Source organism: Oncorhynchus nerka, linkage group LG18, assembly GCF_034236695.1.
Source record: "Oncorhynchus nerka isolate Pitt River linkage group LG18, Oner_Uvic_2.0, whole genome shotgun sequence".
Taxonomy (NCBI): Eukaryota; Metazoa; Chordata; class Actinopteri; order Salmoniformes; family Salmonidae; genus Oncorhynchus; species Oncorhynchus nerka.
Window position 1 is genome coordinate 28567883 of NC_088413.1, and position 20324 is coordinate 28588206.

A 20324-nucleotide genomic window follows, 5' to 3' on the forward strand; every position below is an offset into this window, starting at 1 on the left:
TTACCCCATGTGTAGACTATTGCACAGTGTTTACAAGAAGCTGATATGACTAATGCTTTCCCCCCCTGCCCTTCGAACTCATCGACGCCTCAACTCAAAACACAAGCCAGCATACTGTCGCTGAAGGATAAGCCATTAGTTACGCTGTTAAACACTGAGATGGGTTGGGGATGGTAAGAGCACTGGATCCCAGTTCAGTAGAAGATCCCCCTCTAATCTTTTCCTTCACAACTTTCTATAAGTCTCTCCAGGGAGACTTCTTAAGTGGCACCCTATTCCCTATATTGTGCACACATTTTTTGACCAGAGCCCTGTGGGTCCTGTTTTAAAAGTAGTGTACTATATAGGGAATAGGGTGCCATTTGAGACACTACCCGTCTGTCTTTAGTGCCTCCCTCTTTTGGCCTTTCCTATCCTTTTATTTACTGTTGAAGCTTTTTTGTGCAGGTCATAATAAAGTGGCAGTCCAAAACCTCCCTGTAAAAGTGAGTAACTTAAGGAGGTGCCTGAGGATCTTTATCTGTTTTCAGGCCTGGGGAGGCTGAAAGACACTTTCCCTTAGCTGTGAGCTCTCAGGTTATATTAAAGGTTTGGTCAAACGGGACTAATCTGAGGTGTTTATCTGTGTTGGTGGGTGAGAACCAGGAGGACAGGTCAGAACAGGAGCCGTTCCGCATGTTACTGCAGGGGAGATGCGATGGGAGCAACACACACACTAACACAAGGATTAACATTTGCATTGCAAAACACATTAAAAACATACACACGTCACAATGCACACAAACCTGCCAGGTGTTTCTTAGAAAGAGAACATTTTATATATAATCATCCTAAACAGGAAGGACGGGTAGGCAGACCTGTGTGATTCACCATAAATGAAACCTCCCAGAGATGCTCTATAAACTGTTCTCAGTTCAGTCTCTAAGCCTTAACAACCCCTCCCAGATACTCTAGATCTGCTGTTCTGCAAACCGTTTTCAGTTCAGCCCAGACCTGACCAACCTCTTACTGCTCACTCCGTCCTGAATTCCGCATATCACTGATAACGCTCACAATTCTTGGGTCAAGTGACCTTGGACGCCTCGGTGCTAAGTATTTTCCTTTCAGGTCGTCCCCGAGGCAGATTGCTTTGCCAAGGCTAAAAATAGACCCTCAGTATGCCACACCAGTGTCTGGCCCGGCCTCTCGCTCTCTCACACACACTCCGCTGTATTAACAGGGCAATTGGCTGGCTTGAAGCCTATACGTAGGCATGGCATGTGGCAATGGGAGGTAGTGAGTACTGTTGTTTTTGCAGTAGAAGAGCAGCAGAGACCTTTAGTGAGTGAGTACGCTGAGAATGAGGAAGTGGAGTCCAGGACACACACACACACAGCGCACTCTGCCAGAGGAAACCACACAAAGCAGGGCTGCCTTCCTGCCTCACAGATGGTCTGCCTGTGGAGGAGGAGGGGGGAGGGGATTGGGGGGTTGTGACAGAGGCCTAGCAGAGCTCTGGGTAGACACAAAGGAGAAAGAGCTAGGCAGCTGAGCTTAGGGCTATCATGTGTTGGAATGGATCTAGCTCGCAGCAATTGCTGGTGAAGCTAAGCTAGCCAGGGCTGTGTCTATTCTGATGTCTTCAGATTGCCTAGTGGAATCTGTTGTGCCTTTGGCCTCTTTTTGTGTGTGTGTGTGTGTGCAGTCCTATATCACTCCAAAGCAGTATTTTCTAAATGTATGAAATGCTATAGAAACTTAGTCAAAAGATGTTTCTTTCCAGCTTCTGTACATAAACAGCCTAATCTATATAAATATTCCCTGTTATCCACTACATGTACAGTATGTATGCCTACAGCCATTTGAATTCTTCCTCTCCTCCTACTGTAGGTGTAAGTACTGGCACTATGACGACAACCTGTTGACGTCCAGTGTCATCATCGTGTTTCACAACGAGGGCTGGTCCACCCTGATGAGGACAGTCCACAGCGTCATCAAGAGAACGCCCAGACGATACCTGGCCGAGATCGTCATGATCGACGACTTCAGCAACAAAGGTAGCATTGGTTTGAGTACAAGTAATTACAACACAGGGCTGATAGGGTTTTGTCTTTGTACCAATATTGTCTTTTGAACTAACGCTCACCCCCTTACAAGCTCTGACTTTGCTGACAGCTACTTTATTGATGTACTTACTGTGATATGTGGTTGTCCCACCTAGCTACCTTAATATCAAGATCAATGCATCTAGTCGCTCTGGATAAGAGTGTCTGCGAAATGACTTGCATGGAAATGTTTGTTCCATTTTGAATTAGCCAATCAAGTTAGACTAGAAGGCTTCATGACATCACTCTGCTGAAGTGTATCAGCGCTTCACTGCTGTACTTGTACATTTCCTCAGATACAAGCCTTAGTGCATAACATATCTATTCTTGGTTTAAGTTTAAAAGCACCCTGCCTTGTTTCAGCTAGGCTAGTAGATAACTACTGTTGGCTGTAAGCAGGGGACCCCCACTCCAATTACCAAGTAAAACGCCCAGCAATTGAATCAGCGCTCTGCAACAACACTTTGCCATTGTCATGCTAAATTATCACTGGCTATGAAAAGCATTGGAGTGGAACAGCCTTTCTCCCCCAGTGTCTCCCTTAGTCTTGCATTGTGAGGCCCTGCCCAAGCAATGGAACACCATGCAGTTGTACTGCGAGAGCCTAGTCCACCATTCAGTAGAACTGTGAGAGCCTAGTCCACCATTCAGTAGAACTGTGAGAGCCTAGTCCACCATTCAGATGTAGAACTGTGAGAGCCTAGTCCACCATTCAGATGTAGAACTGTGAGAGCCTAGTCCACCATTCAGATGTAGAACTGTGAGAGCCTAGTCCACCATTCAGATGTAGAACTGTGAGAGCCTAGTCCACCATTCAGATGTAGAACTGTGAGAGCCTAGTCCACCATTCAGATGTAGAACTGTGAGAGCCTAGTCCACCATTGTGAAAAGCTGGCTGAGTAATTCCCCTGAAGCGGGGGCACCACATCACCAAAAGATACGTAATGGACACTGACTTCATGAGAAAATCAAGAGCTCAGAGAATTCCTCTCATTGAGCATGCAGCCTGCCACGGTTTGCTATTACCAACGCCTGTTAGTGTTCCAAACCATCTGCATGCTATCACAAGCACTTCATTGCCAGTAAAGTTAGTCTGGCCATTGGAAACAAGGTTTTGAAGGAGAAAGATGCCACGTTATTGCTCAGGTTTCACATCAGTTGTTTCACATTTTGTTCTACAGCAGGCAGCCACAGCCAAACATTACACAAGTAATTATAAAGGTTGTGACTCACAGACCGCAAGCAATATATAGCGATGCCAGGGGTTCATCGTCGTTGCACTTCTGATGTGGAATTAAACTCAAGGTTAGGGTTTATAAAATAGTATTTTAGGGTTGATACAGAAATATCTCTGTATAGTTAAACCATGAAACCGTCTTGCTGCTGATGGGTACTTATCACAGTGGTAGGCCGTGCCTTTTCTTACTACAACAAAAGCGGTACCTGCTGCGTGCCGACCCGGTAGTGACTAACCTGCCGTTTTTACTTGTAGAATTACAATTCTCGTCAGTGGACAACAACTTGACTTTGAGCCAATCAGAGAGCACAAACCCCAACGTGGGAGAGCTGAGTTTTCTCCGTACCGCCACAGTTAAATGTCATGCGCCAGTCACACTTCATATGCAATGTTAGCTAGCTAAGTGCACAGACTCGATGCACACAACACTAAAGATTTCCTGAAAGCTAGCTAACCACTGGAGCAAATATTGACAAGGAAATCACAATGGATTAGTTTCCATGAAACCGCTGCCTGTGTTAGCTGCAGTGTCCTTAGCTAGCTACACAAAATTACCAAAAGTATATGGACACCTGCTCGTTGAACGTCTCATTCCAAAAACATGGGCATTAATATGGAGTTTGTCCCCCCACATTGTTGCTATAACAGCCTCCACTCTTCTGGGAAGGTTTTCCACTTGGAACATTGCTGCGGGGACTTGCTTCCATTCAGCCACAAGCATTAGTTCGGTCGGGCACTGATGTTTGGTAAATAGGCCTGGCTTGCAGTCGGCATTGCAATTAATCCCAAAGGTGTTCGATGGGGTTGAGGTCAGGGCTCTGTGTAGGCCATTCAAGTTCTTTCACCACGATCTCGACAAACCATTTCTGTTTGGAACTCAGTAGTGAGTGTTGCAACCGAAGACAGACCATTTTTACTCGCTTCAGCACTCTGCGGTCCCGTTCTGTGAGCTTGTGTGGCCTACCACTTCGCGGCTGAGCTGCTGTTGCTCCACTTCACAATAACAGCACCTACAGTTGACCATTCACTGAGCTTTTCAGTAAGGCCATTCTACTGCCAATCTTTTGTCTGTGGAGATTGCATGGCTTTATGGTCAATGTTATACACCTGTCAGCAACAGGTGTATGTTGCACTAGCTTGCAAATATGCTGACGTTAGCTAGCTAACGAAACAGAGCTAGCTAGCTATGTTGCATCATCTAGTGAATATGCTAACGTTAGCTAGCTAGTTAAACTTTTGGCCATGGGCTGGTACTAGCTGTATGGGATTATGGAGAATGAATTTCATTGTTTCTTCGTCATCTTGCTAGGTAGTAGTCTAGCTCTGGCTAGTATCAACAAGGACTTTCTGCAAAATTGCAACATTAGCACAGCTAGCTAGCTAACATTGGAATCTAGGCCATAAACTTAGCAACACACTGACATGCAGTGTCAAACAACGCTTCTGCCACCTTCTGGTTTAGAGTATTTTAACAAGGCTGACGACTTCCAAGGTCTTTGCTGTGTGAACAGGAGATTGACGGCCGACACTCTGTTCAGCGGTGCTAAGTACTGTCGGCCGGCAACCGTTTGATAATCCTACCAGTGTGTCTGGACTATAAACTTCTAGTGACGATTGTAGTGTATATAATCTGCGCGACCAAGACACTACCCACTTTATATTTGTAAACACAGTCATACTTTTCATAGCACAATGATGATCTAACACTGTAGGATATCCTATTGTGTACATATCAGACTAGGAATGCTACCTCTTCTATTACTTGTTATTGATTTGAGTCTTACTGATGTATTGTACTGCATTGTTCTGGGGCCTAGCACACAAGCGTTTCACTGCACCTTTTGTACCTCCCGGTAAACTGTGTACGTGACAAATAAAAGTAGGTTTAATCTCACTGTCCCTGTCGGTCTCCAGTGCACCTGAAGGAGAGACTAGAAGAATACATTAAGCAGTGGAACGGCCTGGTCAAACTGCACCGCAATGAGAAGCGAGAGGGCCTCATCCAGGCTAGGAGTATAGGAGCCCATGTAGCCAACCTGGGACAGGTAGGTTACAGCTACTCCATCACCTCTACACTTACTGTGTGACAGATGAGACAAAGAGGAATGAATGAATGGATTGATCTGGAGTCACTAATATAGATTGAAAGATATGGAATGGTAACAACTTCTCTGTCAAGCAACTGTTCTCTCCGGTGTCTGACGTGTTTGGCCACGGTGTGTGTCCTGTCGTCTATAGGTTCTTATCTATTTAGACGCTCACTGTGAAGTCGCTGCCAACTGGTACGCCCCTCTGGTGGCCCCCATATCCAAGGACAGGTATGAGTGGTCTGCGGCTGTGATTTTGAATATTTCTACTTCATATATGACTTGTTCTACTGTAATAATGAAAAATATTCTGACCCATCGATGAACGGTGCAGGTCATGAATCTTCTCCACCAGAAACATCTCTGTATTATGTCACAGCATAACTAGTGATATACATTGACGTTTATATACAACCTAATTCATGTGCAGATGATTGTATTGAAAATGTATAGATGGGTGTATCCATCCATGCTGAATATGCAAAACTGTTTATCTATGCTAAATATTGATCAGTAATTAATATCCATTTAGTGCAGTGGCCTGCCCCACTGTAACATCTTGTGTGTGTGTGTATTCTCATTGCCTGTTTCCAGAACGGTATGCACTGTCCCTCTGATAGATTATATAGACGGCAGTGATTATACCATAGAGCCCCAGCAAGGTGGTGATGAGGACGGGCTGGCCCGGGGAGCCTGGGACTGGAGCCTGCTGTGGAAGAGAGTGCCTCTCTCCAGCAGGGAGAAGGCTAAGCGAAAGCATAAGACCGAGCCTTATCGGTAAACATCCTGCTACCATCCATGCCTTGCATGCCCATCTAAAACCCAGATGTATTGTTTGTTTCCCCCCTGTGTGTGTGTGTGATGCATGAAACCCTCCATCTCCCCACCGGCGGTCCCTACCCAGAACGGTGTGCACGGTCCCTCTCATAGACTCCATAGAAGGCCAGACATTCCGAATTGACCCACAAGGGGGAGGGGACGAGGATGGCTTTGCCCGCGGCGCATGGGACTGGAGCATGCTCTGGAAGCGTGTGCCCCTCAGTAGCAGGGAGAAGGAGAAGAGATTAACTAAAACTGAGCCCTATCGGTAATTTATCTGCACTAAAAATCTACCCTGCTTGCAACATCAACCCCTAACTGAGGCACAAATGATGTACTAGAGTATACAATATGCTGTCTGCATGTACAGTACTATTTGCTTGGCCTTGGCTTGCTCATACTACTGCTTGGCACTTCTCTATAATGTATGCTGACTATGAAACACAAGTACTACCTCGTATAGTGGTCTGTAGATGTAACAATAATCAGAAAGATATGTAATACCCATGAATTACCAACTGTAGCCCTCAATGTGGTTTATTAATTTCTCTAACTTGCTCTAGTTCCAAATTTCATGCTCTTGAGGAAACTCCTATGGCCTGGACCAATTTAAAAGTATCAATTTGTCCGAACCCTGAATGCTAGCAGTCTCTGATACCTGGAAGGAATTTTGACAGATGCCACTGCTTGTGCCTTTAGAAATCAACGCTTAAGTCTTTTGAAATTAAACGCTTTGAAATCTCTCGCTAATGTCCTGCATTCTCATTCTCAGTTTTTCTCGGTGTGATTTCCTCACCAATAATCTCTTCTGTCTTCTCCACAACTCGGTATCCTATCATGTATCCTACCACGATATTCTATTGTTTGAGAAGATAAGTCCGTAATGTTTCACCTTTGGCTAGCATGATATTTGGTCATTTGACAGTAAAGATTGTTTGGGAGCACTCTTTGGGTCAATGTTCTTGTTCACTCTTTTTGTCATAATGCTTATGTTTCTCTCGATTTCATCATGTATCCACCTTCTTCCCTACTACATTTTAGCTCTTGTCCCTCTCTCTGGATGAGACTCCTGTGGATTGTGGGTAATGTAGTTTTGGGCCTTTCTCAGGTCTCCTGCCATGGCTGGGGGTCTGTTTGCCATTGAGAGGGACTTCTTCTTTGAGCTGGGCCTCTATGACCCAGGATTGCAGATCTGGGGAGGGGAGAACTTTGAGATATCCTATAAGGTAAACGCTAAGATCACTTAAAGCTCTCCATCTACGAAATATTTCACATCATAATAAAATACTTGGGCTATTGTTTAGTCCTGTATTGATACTGTTACTAATCATGCATAATGATTAGTAGCTGTTTATTTATTTGCTGTGAATTTCAACTTATCTCTCTATTGTACTGGTATACTATTGTATTTTCAGCTTTCTATGTACCATCTGTGTAACTCCAGCATGTTTGTTCTACCGTCCTGATCTGATCCCAGATCTGGCAGTGTGGTGGCCAGCTGCTCTTTGTGCCGTGCTCCCGCGTGGGCCATATCTACCGCCTACAGGGCTGGCAGGGCAACCCACCCCCTGCCCACGTTGGCTCCTCGCCCACACTTAAGGTCAGTGTGCCAAGTCTGTCAAACTAAGCACCCAGGCTGCCCCTCTTAGCCTGCTCCCAGATCTGCGTTCAATGTCTTTCCAAGTCCTATGGTGATTGTCACAATGACTGTAAGAGTTGGCAGGACAACACAAACAGATCTGGGACCAGGCTAGCTCACTCTGGCAAATCCCTGGCAGCTTTTTTTGGCTCCTTTGAGCTGACCTGGCACCATCTGCTTATTTACTTGGATTCATCCTTATAAACTAATATGGTTCAGCCAGTTTCAAATGTCTACACGGGTGACTAGATTGAATGATATATTGTGCTAAGCACAGTTCATGTAGGCCTACAGCCGTTTATCAAATGGTCAGTAGTGAATTAATTATATAGATATCACCATATGTATCGGTCATCTTGTATTGTATCATAAAACATCAGCAATCTTATGGAAAAACACCATATGAGAAGTAGCATATGGACTGACTGATGTCCTTCAAGAGGTGTTGTCCTTCATGGAAACTAATAATTGGTGATTTATTCTGATCCTCCCTGCTCCAGAACTATGTGCGTGTGGTGGAGGTTTGGTGGGACGACTACAAGGACTACTTCTACGCAAGCCGGCCGGAGACCCTCACCCTGGCCTACGGGGACATCAGCCAGCTCAAGAAGTTCAGAGAGGAGCACCGGTGCAAGAGCTTCAAGTGGTTCATGGAAGAAATTGCCTATGACATCCCCATGAACTACCCACTGCCCCCCAAAAATGTGGAGTGGGGAGAGGTAGGCCAAAGTATTGTCCATATTTCGTTTTTAGTTTATTCATACTACACAATAGTAGCTAAAATCTGAATTGTAGTCTTACTTAAAATATCAACATATGCATCTGTTGAAGAGTAGTGTGTTACTGTCTGCTACATGACCAAAAGTATGTGGACTCCTGCTCGTTTAACATCTCATTCCAACATCATGGCCATTTAGTAGAGTTTGTTCCCTGCTTTAACAGCCTCCACTCTTCTGGGAAGGCTTTTCACTAGATGTTGGAACGTTGCTGTGGGGACTTGCTTCCATTCAGCCACGAGCATTCGTGAGGTTGGGTGATTAGGCCTGGCTTGCAGTTGGCGTTCCAATTAATCCCAAAGATGTTCGATGAGGTCGAGGTTAGGGCTCTGTGCAGGCCAGTGAAGTTCTTCCACATCGATCTCGACAAAACATGTCTTTATGGACCTTGCTTTGTGCACGGGGGCATTGTCATGCTGAAACAGGAAAGGGCCTTCCCAAAACTGTTGCCACAAAGTTGGAAGCACAGAATCATCCAGAATGTTGTATGCTGTAGCGTTAAGATTTCCCTTTACTGGGACTAGGGGTCCTAGCCCAAACCATGAAAAATAGTCCCAGACCATTATATCTCCTCCACCAAACTTGACAGTTGGCACTATGCATTTAGGCAGGTAGTGTTCTCCTGGCATCTGCCAAACCTAGATTTGTCCGTTGGACTGTCAGATGGTGAAGCCTGATTCATCGCTCCAGAAAACGTGTTTCCTCTGCTCCAGAGTCCAATGGCGGCGAGCTTTACACCACTCAAGCCGACGCTTGGCATTGCGCATGGTGATCTTAGGCTTGTGTGTTGCTGCTCGGCCATGGAAACCCATTTCATGAAGCTCCCGACGAACAGTTATTGTGCTGACGTTACTTCCAGAGGCAGTTTGGAACTCGATAGCATTGCAACTTGCCAGTCCCGTTCTGTGAGCTTGTTTGGCCTACCACTTCACTGCTGAGGCATTGTTGCTCCTAGACGTTTCCACTTCACAATAAGATCACTTAGGCCACTGCGCCATTCGGGAGAACAACTAAGGCACTGCATTGCAGTGCTTGAGGCGTCACTACAGACCCGGTTTCGATCCCAAGCTGTGTCACAGCCGGCCGTGACCGGGAGACCCGTGAGGCAGCGCACAATTGGCCCAGCATAGTCCGGGTTAGGGGAGGGTTTGGGCGGCAGGATTTCCTTGTCCCATCGTGCTTAACAAATCCTTGTGGCGGGCCGGGTGCCTGCAAGCTGACGTCGATCGCCAGCTGGACAGTGTTTCCTCCAACACATTGGTGCGGCTGGCTTCCGGGTTCAGCGGTTTGTCAAGAAGCATTGTAGCTTGGCTGGGTCTTGTTTCGGAGGACGCAGGGCTCTCGACCTTCGCCTCTACCGAGCCCGTAGGGGAGTTGTAGCAATGGGACAAAACTACCAATTGGATATCACGAAATTGGGGAGGAAAGGGGGTTAAAAGTACAACAAAAAATCAATATAAATAAAAGTACTTACAATTGACCGGAGAAGTTCTAGCAGGGCAGAAATTTGACTAACTGACTTGTTGGAAAGGTGGCATCCTATGACGGTGCCATGTTGAAAGTCACTGAGCTCTTCAGGAAGGCCATTCTACTGCCAATATGAGGCTATGGAGATTGCATGGCAGTGTGCTCGATTGTATACACCTGTCAGCATCAGGTGTGGCTGAAAGTCAAATCCACTCATTTGAAGGGGTGTCCACATACTGTTGTGTATATGTAGTGTATGTGCATTTGGAATGTATAGTGAGCATTATTGCTTTGTTCCAGGTCCGTGGATATGAGACCAGCTACTGCATTGACAGTATGGGCCACACCAACGGAGGCAACGTGGAGATTGGGCCCTGTCACAGAATGGGTGGGAACCAGGTCAGAAAACTCTTTGTCATTTGGGATTAGAGACTTTATTTATTCCTAAACATTATTCCTCATTTACTGATAAAACACTCTTGTAGCTTTTCAGGATAAATGAAGCCAACCAGCTCATGCAGTATGACCAGTGTTTGACGAAAGGACCAGACGGATCGGCGGTGATCGTTACACACTGTAACATGAACGAGAACACCGAGTGGAGATACTTCAAGGTATGCAGCTGCATCTAACTTCATATACAAAGTGTGTAATCCTCAGATAAGAACCTCTTTAGATTGGTGCCATTGTTTCAATATATGATTGCTTCATAAGACGTGGTAAACAGTTGGAAAGAGAATCCATCCTTGTTACCAATACAGTTTTATGAGTTTTTTTCCTATCACGCTACAGCTTGAGATGGTACTGCTGAACATAGCTTATTAGCATGTATGTGTGAGGGTATATGTCGTGTACGTGAACTCACTGTTTTGTTTCCCTCCCAGGACCTCCACAGGTTCACCCACGTCCCCACGGGGAGGTGCCTGGACCGGTCGGACATCCTCCACAAGGTCTTCATCGCAGACTGTGACACCAGCAAAAGCACACAAAAGTGGGAGATGAACAATATTGTAGCGGTTTAAAGCTACGGCCCCACAGAGGGTACATTACTCCTACTGGAACTCACTCGACAGGATAGGGCATCGAACACTGCACTTCAACTGTCTGCTGCATTGAGAGGTTGTGTACGTCCAAAATGGCACACTATTTCCCTATATAGTGCACTACTTCCAGAGCCCTATGGGCAGGGGTGTCAATTGTGTATGGCAGTCAACATACACCAACCATTTTAAAATGGGCTACTAAAGTTATTCCAATCCCCATTAAATGTCAAATGCAGTTTAAGCGGCAATAGCTGGCAGGCCTCCGAGCGGGTGGAAAGACTGTCTGGCTAGAGCACATTGATCTGAGGCAGCTTTTGTCTTAAAACAGTGCGGAGGTAGAAGATTGCTGTAGAAGGCTATGACACTGCACTTTTGACTTTACATGGAACTTAACTCATTTTTAATCTCGGTGCTGAGCTAATACTTAGCAGCTAATTGCTGTATGACATGTTTGTAGAAAGTGAAGTTCCTTATTGACTGGGGAATGAAGCTACAACTAAGGTTAAGGTGATAATGGCTGGAGTCAATTTTGCTTGTTTTCGCTGTCTCCAAATAGCTTTTTAGAGTTGAAATTGTGTAGGTTTAGCTGAAATGACACCAATACCTAAGGGCCCTGGTCAAAAGCAATGCACTATATAGGGGATACTGTGCTCTCTCAACCATGTCCCAAGGAAGGTACTCGTCCGTACACACACTTGGATAATGGACCTTTTTTCAGTTGTAGTTGTTTACACGTTCTTGCTCTCTTCTCTCGATCTTTACATCTTATTGGGGTCTTTGGGCTATTACTCAGGGGTCTGAGAATTTTTCTAACTTTAAAAAAACATTGGTGGAGGATTCATTAATCAATGTGCAGAATTGAACATTCAACCATTCGAAACCACTTCTAGTAGTCGTGTAATAAACTGCCCACTAGCTAGGATTTTAAGAATACTATGTTTTTGAAAACTGCAATGGATTATAACCTGGTCTCAGATCTGTTTGTACAATGACCCATATGTGTTTCATTGGCAAGAAAGAACAAAGATCTGGGACCAGGCTAGATGGATAAGTCCACTCATGAGTCATGGTCAAGAATGAACACTGGATGTTTTGAAAGGACTTAGTACTTCAATGATGTTGGTCTTAGGCACAGTGAAATTCCAAAAGCTTGAATTTAACATGTTGGCTCTAACTGGTGAATTTCAAATGGCTATATATAGAAAGGGTCTGTGTTTTTATTGTTTTTATATATTTCCAGCTTGGTATGTAAATGTTGTTGTTGAATGATGACTACAAAGCAACCAGAATCAGACACCAATTTGTTCAAAGCAAAATTAAGAAATTGTGTTTTCTTTGGGGTATGATGTGATATGTATGCATTTTTTATAATGTAAATAGGTTTGTTTCTAAAAGAGCTATGCAGTGAGCCTTGGATGAAGGTGTACATATCTAACTTATAAAAACATTGGCTCGAACTGTACTCATGGCAATAAATTTAACCTTTTTACCAATGACTTTTTCCCCTTTTCCTTGAAATTACAATTTTTATTGTAAGCTATGTTGCGATAGGCCTATTGTATTCATGCATCTTTTGAACCTTCAACATTGTTCAGGTCTGATTACACTAAATACCCCAGATTTTGGGGTCCTCACCCCTCCCCCAGATAAACATGGTCTCATTTGTATGTTATCTATCCAAAAGAAAATGCCTCAACTCTGTCTGGCCATATGTCAACCACTCCAACTGCAGTGGATTTGAGACATGCATTTCTCTCAGACCATCTGTGCCCTATTGACTTGTTAGCTGGTAACCCAGGTCTACAACCAAAGGTGAAAGTGAACCTTACAGCGAGCTAGTCTGATCGGGCGGCAGGTAACCTAGTGGTTAGAGCGTTGGACTAGTAACCGAAAGGTTGCAAGGTCAAATCCCCGAGCTGACAAGGTACAAATCTGTCGTTCTGCCCCTGAACAGGCAGTTAACCCACTGTTCCTAGGCAGTCATTGAAAATAAGAATTTGTTCTTAACTGACTTGCCTAGTAAAATAAAAAAATTAAATTGTAACTCAAAAAGGTTGCAAGAGCGAATTCCTGAGTTGACATGGTAAAAAAAGTCTGTCGTTCTGCCCCTTATAAACAGGCTGTCATTGAAAATGTTCTTAACTGACCTGCTAGTCAGTTACAGTTCATAAGTTTATACATTGGTTGATCAGAATACATGAATACTGCATGGATTAAGACAGTTCATAAGATCAGTCATTGAAATAAATGCATTGTGTAATTTAGATTGCCTGACTGGGGATACAGATATGCATTGGTTGATCAGAAAACCAGTCAGTATCTGATGTTGACATCTCCATTGCAGAGATGATCAGAATGTTGGTGAGTAATGCAGGCCATGGAAGAACTGGGACATTCATCTTACTGACAGTGTACAGATCCTTGTTACATGGGGCCGTGCATCATGTTGAAACATGGCACAAAAGCTTATGCCTTGCTCTTAACACTGCATTTCGTTGACATACCAGCAAACCCCTTATACCGTGTGGGAGAGCTTGACTTGGCTTAGGGTAGAGAAGTGAACATTGAGAGGTTGCAAGACTGACAAGAGTGCAGTTGGGCATTCCTGCTAACTTGATGTGGCATTGTGTTGACAAACTGCACATTTGACCGGCCTTTAATGTATTGTTTAATATGCTCCCTAAATGGGTAAATAGAAATACACAGAAAATGAGCTTTTATTTCAGCTCATGAAACCCAACATGTTGCATTTATTTTGTTCAGTATACTTCATGAATTGCCTGAGTATTAAGCTATATCATTGAAGTTTTAGTGCAATTGAATAGGTCACTACCTTGAAACTATTAGCTAACCAACATGGAGTACATTTGGCTTTTACACAGCCAATTCAGATTTTTTTCCCCTGCCAAGCGGGCTTTTAAATGATCAGCTCTGAAAGACCAGTTAGTGGGGTGTGAAAAAAAAAAAAACCTGAATTGGACTAGTTGTCTAATCACATCCCTAATCTAACTTGTCATCAACAAGGCAAGGAAGTTAATCATAATATACAAAACAAAATTTTATTATAAAAAGAAATCATTCTACACTGAAACTCCACGTTAAAAATGGGTCGCAAACGTCTACACATTTTCTTGTATTTCTTAAAAACGGCAGTGGAAACGATATCAATATAGGGCGGAAAAGAACATGCCACCATCCAAAGACAAAACAAGCAGTGCTTTGAGAATAAGAGCTGTTCATTCACAAGACAGCACAATATGACCCCTGTATGCATTATTGCAGCCATTGCACATCACTGTACATGTTCTGAAAAATCCAAAATGCTATAAATGTTACATTGTAAGGTTCACATTGTTTTGCAAATACTCCAGCTCAAGTTTCCAGGCAGTTTAGTCGTCATCCTCGTCATCATCCTCTTCCTCATCATCCTCCTCCTCTTCGTCATCATCATCGTCATCATCATCCATGGGCGCTGCCTTCTTGCCAACAGCTGGCCTGCCAGGGCCACTCTTAGCAGTTGCACCTGCGCCTCCCTTAGCCTTGTAGGCAGCAACATCCTACAACAAAAATGGACTTGGTTTTCATAGACTTAGTCTCCTACAACAGTTCTAGTCGGTAATGTCATGATGAAGTGGTTGAGTGGACCTTACCTTCTCATACTTTTCCTTCAGCTTGGCGGCCTTTGCTTCGTGTGGCTGCTTGTCTTTGGGAGTCTGCTTGCCCCACAGCAGACCCAGCTGCTTGGCGATGTCACCAATGCCCATGCCTGGGTTATCAGCCTTGATTCTTCCACGGTGTTCAGCACAGAACACAAAAAAATGCAGAACTATTGGGGATAGAATGTTGAGAACACATTTAGTTCAAAAATCTGAACAGAACACTACAGAAATCAATAGTTGTATAGGTGGAGTACTTACGGTGGCCTTTGGGGGCATTGGGGTCCTTCTTTCTCTTTCCTGCTGCCTTAGATCCCTTGGGGGCACATAACCCTTCATGTCCTTGTCATAACGGACTTTGTCACCCTTGGCCATGTCCTCAAACTTCACCTTCTCTTTTGCAGACATTGTCTGGAAAAGAGAAAAACTGCATTAGTCACACCACTCATTGCAGCATCCATGTTGCGCTAAATCCCCACCATTTGATACATTGATTTGCTAACTGTTTCGTAGGCACGCTTTGCCCCGCCCCCTGCCCCCGGGAAAAAACAACTTTTACATGGCGGCCGCTCAGTCAGAACTTACCCTCCACCTCTCTGAGCATTTCTTTGAGAACTCGGAAAAGTTCACTGAAGTTCCTGGGTGTTTTTTCTTGTGTTCTTCCCGGCACGTCGCAACAAAGAACGCATAGGAAGAAGTCTTTCCCTTCGGCTTATTAGGATCTTTACCCGGCATGGCTGCTATATTCTGAAAAAGGGGAAAAAAAATATAAAACAAAAATTGATTAAAGTCTGAAAATATATAAATAACGTCTAAAGGTATACGTTTTCAGATGGTACCACCGAGTAAACGACCCACAAACCACTCCACGGACAGCCCAAGGACGCGAAACCGCGTTAATCCGATTGAGTTCCTGCTTCATTGTGGCTATACGGCTAGGACAATAAGTGTCCCTCCATTTTGTTTCCCGCCTAAACCAAGTCTCCAAAATTGCAATAAGTAGGATCAAACCATTTATTCATTGATAAATTGGGTCATCAGAATGATACCTGTTAGTCATAAATAAAGACCGAAAGGCTACCTAAACCATTTCTGCAAGGCTGATCAAAGTTAAGTCTAGTGAACGACGCTAGCTAGGCTAGCTCAATGGCAGCAAGTATGGAATGCATCGTGCAACATCGCCAACTACCTAGCACGATGTTAGCATGTTATGTCTGAAAGAAGTACCCAAAAAGTATTTTCTGGACGGAAAACATTTTCAAAATGTTCCTTATCATACTGAACATTCTTGGCTACGACCAGAACAATACATTCTTAAAAAATATGTTAAGGCATCAAGTTAGCCAGCTAAATAGCAACTGCATCACAGCGCGCCATTCCCAACTTCGCTGGCTTAGTTGAGTAAAATAAGTTTACAACATATATTCTTCAGTAAGCATTTGAGAGGTTTTGTCTTAAGTTCAAAAGCATTCCAAAAACAAACTAACATGTAGAAAATCACGAAAGATTTGATAGGCGTAGAAGTTCTCTTACTCACCTATTATCCAGCCACACAAATACAATGAGTGCCAATGTAAAGTCCTTCGCACTGTTTTGTGAGTGGGAGACAGTTCGCACAAACTTGATTAAATGTTTTTAGAGCTCCTCCCGCTTGTCATATACGATTGGCTGAAATTACACATTTCAATTTGAATCTGGGACCCAAGGGCATGGACGGTGTTTGGATTGGCTGAAGGTCTATATTTTGAGACTATCATGGTTGTCTGTGGTGGCTTAATGAAAAACTCTTGTGATTGGCCGGAGTGGGGATTTAAAATAGACGGCGCCAAAAGCCTAAACACTTTGAAGGGGTTGTGTGTTGGATGCCCGTTGAACTGGCCAGTGCTATCCAAGATCATTGGGACGTCCCTACGCTTAACCTTAACGATTAATTTACCGTAACTATTTAAAATGTTAACTGCAATGGGACTGATAGTGACGTCTCAAGGATCATATTAACAGGATCCGTTGCCACTGCTAGCCCGTCAGATAATTAAGGAAACAATAGAAATTAACAGTTATTGGATGAAAAAAAAAATAGTTAAAACGCAAAAATTAAGCCAAACTGTATTCATGAGCAACAACATGCGCAGACATTTTGAGGTGCAAATAAAAACGTTTTCTTTTTAAATATTTCAGACAGTTACAACGTTACTACAGACAGACCCCACACAGCCATTGATACGTTTTGCCTGAGCTCCTATAAATGCTCAAATGTTTCCATGTGCAAGTGTCCATCTAGCCAGTCAGAAATGTAAAAGCAAGCTCCACCATAACCGTAGAACAAGAGCACAAAGGCCAGCAGGGGAACAGCTGTCAGCTGCGTGCAGATGCGACCCCAGTGTGCTCCCACGCTTTGTGTTGTACTACCGAGCCGCAGACACTGTAGCAATGTAAAGCCACGCCACGCGACTGAATCTTTTTTTTTCAAACAGTTTTAAATCAGGATATCATTGCAATATTGGCCGAGTAGTAGCTTTATATAGCCTAGTTACGCCTATAGCCTAGCCTAGTGTTGCAGCCTGGTCTCATAGACTAGACGTAGAATAGTACATTAAATCCGGATTACTCAAATTGGTATGATATGTTACTTTTGATATGCTTACATAAGACACATTTTGCTTAAGGCAAAAACGGGTAGGGTATAATGCGAAAGTCTAGCAACTCACAAAGGTTGTGAGTTCGAATTTCATCATGGATAATTTCAGCATTTTAGCTAATTAGCAACTTTTCAACTATGTACTACTTTTTAGCTACTTTGCAACTACTTAGAATGTTAGCTAACCCTTCCCCAAACCTAACCTTAAAACCCTTTTAGCTAACCCTAACTTTAACCTAACTCCTAAACAAACCCTAACCCCTAGCTTAGCTAACGTCAGCCAACTAGCTAACATTAGTCACCTTGCCACCTAGCTAGAATGCATAGTATATCATATGCTTTGCTAATTCATAACATATTGTATGTTTCACATATTCATTTCACAAATTCATAACATATTGTACGTTTGCATTTGTTAAATATAATATGAATTGTAACGTAACATATCATACAAAATGGGTGATGGACATCCACAAATAATACATACCAAAGTAAACATATCATACCATATAGAGGGTACAGAATAATACATAATGCTCTGAGACCAGGTTGCAGCCAGCATGATAATTTCCCTAATCAATCAGTGCAGCAATCAACACTACAGACAAGTATGTTTATTCTCACAAATTGATGTACATTATCACATAATCAATGTGTGTTTGCTAGCTACTGTCCCCATGTCCTTAGCTGCAATTTCAGATAGACCTATTAGGCAACATACCTGAGCTATTTTGATGCATCAGCAATACATGTACCCATTTTATAACTAATTAGTCCAGGTGTGTGGCGAGCTCGAGCTTGGTGGTCAATTGTTGTGGTCAGCTTTCTAGATTTACTACATTAAAGTAGTAGTCCAATGTCTAAATAATTTATGGAGAACTTCTCCTTGCTCTACACTCTTCGAAAAAGGTGCTTAGAACCTAAACACGTTCTTTGGCTGTCCCCATAGGAGAACCCTTTGAAGAACCCTTTTTGGTCAGTTAGATCCCTTTTGAGTTCCATGTAGAACCCTTTACCTGGAACCATTCGCCTACCTCCTCATGCCTTTTGCACACATTGTATATAGACTGCCCATTTTTTCTACTGTGTTATTGACTTGTTAATTGTTTACTCCATGTGTAACTCTGTGTTGTCTGTTCACACTGCTATGCTTTATCTTGGAGGTCGCAGTTGCAAATGAGAACTTGTTCTCAACTAGCCTACCTGGTTAAATAAAGGTGAAATAAAAAATAAAAAAAAAAAAGGGTTCTCCTATGGGGACAGCCAAAGAACCATTTTGGAACAATTTTTGTAAGAATGTAAGCCTAAAACAAACCTATGGCACTTCTCTTGAAAAATTAAAAGGGCCTACTTTGTTGCTAGCATTAACAATGTTCAGCCATCTTCACTGTTGTTCTGTCAGTCAGGCTGCTTCATGGTAGAAACTAGGTGGTAGCCTATACAATTACAACCTGAAGTGACTTTTCGTAGCAGGTTAGGAGAATTTATTCAGCAGGTTCAGGAGAATTAAGGTAGCAGGTTAGGGATTTAGGAAAGGTTAGAAAAAGGGTTAGAGGTTAGCTATAATGCTCTGCTAACCGGTTATGCTTTTGAAAAGTAACTTCCGGTCGTAGCTGTACTCCATCAAGTCACAACCCTGCTTCATTCCTCCTGTTCTGTTTTGCATTCTCACAGCCAGGGCCACAGCAGAACAGGAGCAGTTCAGCTCAAACCGGTTTAAGTGTGTCAGGAGGAGAAAAAGTAAACAGAGTTGTTGGGGTTGTATGTCAAGATTTATTGTGAGTGCCTTTTCTCCTGCAGGCCTCAGCTGCTCAAGTGTAAATGAGGCTGAGCGTCCATGTTGCCACTATGTTGAATGCTGCCATAGCAGCTGCACTGGATAAGAGCGTCTGCTAAATGACTTAAAGAGGAAGATTCCTAGAAGGTCCAAGGATCTCCCAGTACAGTAAAGTTGTTTATTCTCATTCCATAGCACCAACATAGTAGTATGCTTATGACATAGTAGGCCCTTGTTTACGCTTGCCAACAAGTGACTCATGTTAATTATAATTAGGTTGGTCCTATTTCACACATGTACAAATTTGCTTTTTGCATATCCCATTCCCCCCGAGTCACCCTTGGATCTTGGGTTCACAGCCAAGGATAAGCCATTATTGATGGAAACCTTGGAGCAATTAGGGTTAAGTGCCTTGCTCAAGGGCACAGACAGATTTTTTATCTAGTCGGCACAGGGATTCAAACCAGTGACCTTTCGATTACTGGCCTAACACTCTTAACCGATAGGCTACCTGCCACCCCAGAGGCCTACCACCAGTAGCTGGGCAAATTGGAAAGTCACAATTAAGCACTGTAAAAAAAAATTGACAGGTGAATTTGTGGCTAACCTATAGTAAATGTGAACAAATAGCATACCAAATGGTTAGATATCAAATGAAAGATAAGGCCACAAGACAAAAGATGTAAAGTAGATGCTCAAATTTTCCTTTCTAGCCTCACCAACACAGCCGTTCTCACCCAGCCCCATAGTAAAAGCACATAGCCTCACAAGCAAAAGGAGCTGACAAGACCATCAGCATTAGCATAAAACTGTAAGCCCCCCAGTTGTTTACCAATGGGCCCAACTGACAAAACACCCTTTCACATACTCACAGGACCCGAGATCCTATTCACACTGGATCCTCATTGTGGGAAGCAGATGACTTTATCCACAGGGTGTCAAACATAGGTATTAAAGGTGGCAGGAGAGTGCAGGTTCCTCTCCAATTACCATCTTCAGTGCTGAGTTTTTCGCACGAGTTACATTGCAAACAGTGGATTGATTTGTCTCAACTTGTATATGATTTTAGACATAGGGAAAAAAACAGGATAGCAGTTTATG

General features: G+C 43.4%; 1 protein-coding gene and 1 pseudogene across 3 annotated transcripts in view; one reads left to right on the forward strand and one right to left on the reverse strand.

The window, feature by feature from the left end:
- Positions 1-12648, forward strand: part of LOC115145616 (N-acetylgalactosaminyltransferase 7-like) — a 29855-nt gene extending 17207 nt beyond the window's left edge. Inside the window, exons 3-12 of one of the 2 annotated variants that reach the window (XM_029687125.2) lie at positions 1870-2036; positions 5236-5366; positions 5560-5639; positions 6003-6185; positions 7336-7453; positions 7705-7827; positions 8367-8585; positions 10410-10508; positions 10595-10723; positions 10994-12648. In XM_029687125.2, the coding sequence (XP_029542985.1) occupies positions 1870-2036; positions 5236-5366; positions 5560-5639; positions 6003-6185; positions 7336-7453; positions 7705-7827; positions 8367-8585; positions 10410-10508; positions 10595-10723; positions 10994-11131 (1387 nt within the window). In that variant the 3' untranslated portion in view covers positions 11132-12648. Of the gene's footprint in view, positions 1-1869; positions 2037-5235; positions 5367-5559; positions 5640-6002; positions 6186-6312; positions 6496-7335; positions 7454-7704; positions 7828-8366; positions 8586-10409; positions 10509-10594; positions 10724-10993 lie in introns of both variants that reach the window. The other variant, XM_029687124.2, reaches the window with a different exon arrangement.
- Positions 12649-13803: 1155 nt separating this feature from the next.
- Positions 13804-16451, reverse strand: LOC115145617 (high mobility group protein B2-like; annotated as a pseudogene). Its single transcript, XR_010459682.1, has 5 exons — positions 16346-16451; positions 15394-15555; positions 15070-15219; positions 14803-14978; positions 13804-14709 (listed from the first exon to the last, which is right to left on the reverse strand). The product of XR_010459682.1 is annotated as a high mobility group protein B2-like (transcript).
- Between the last annotated feature and the right edge of the window lie 3873 nt (positions 16452-20324).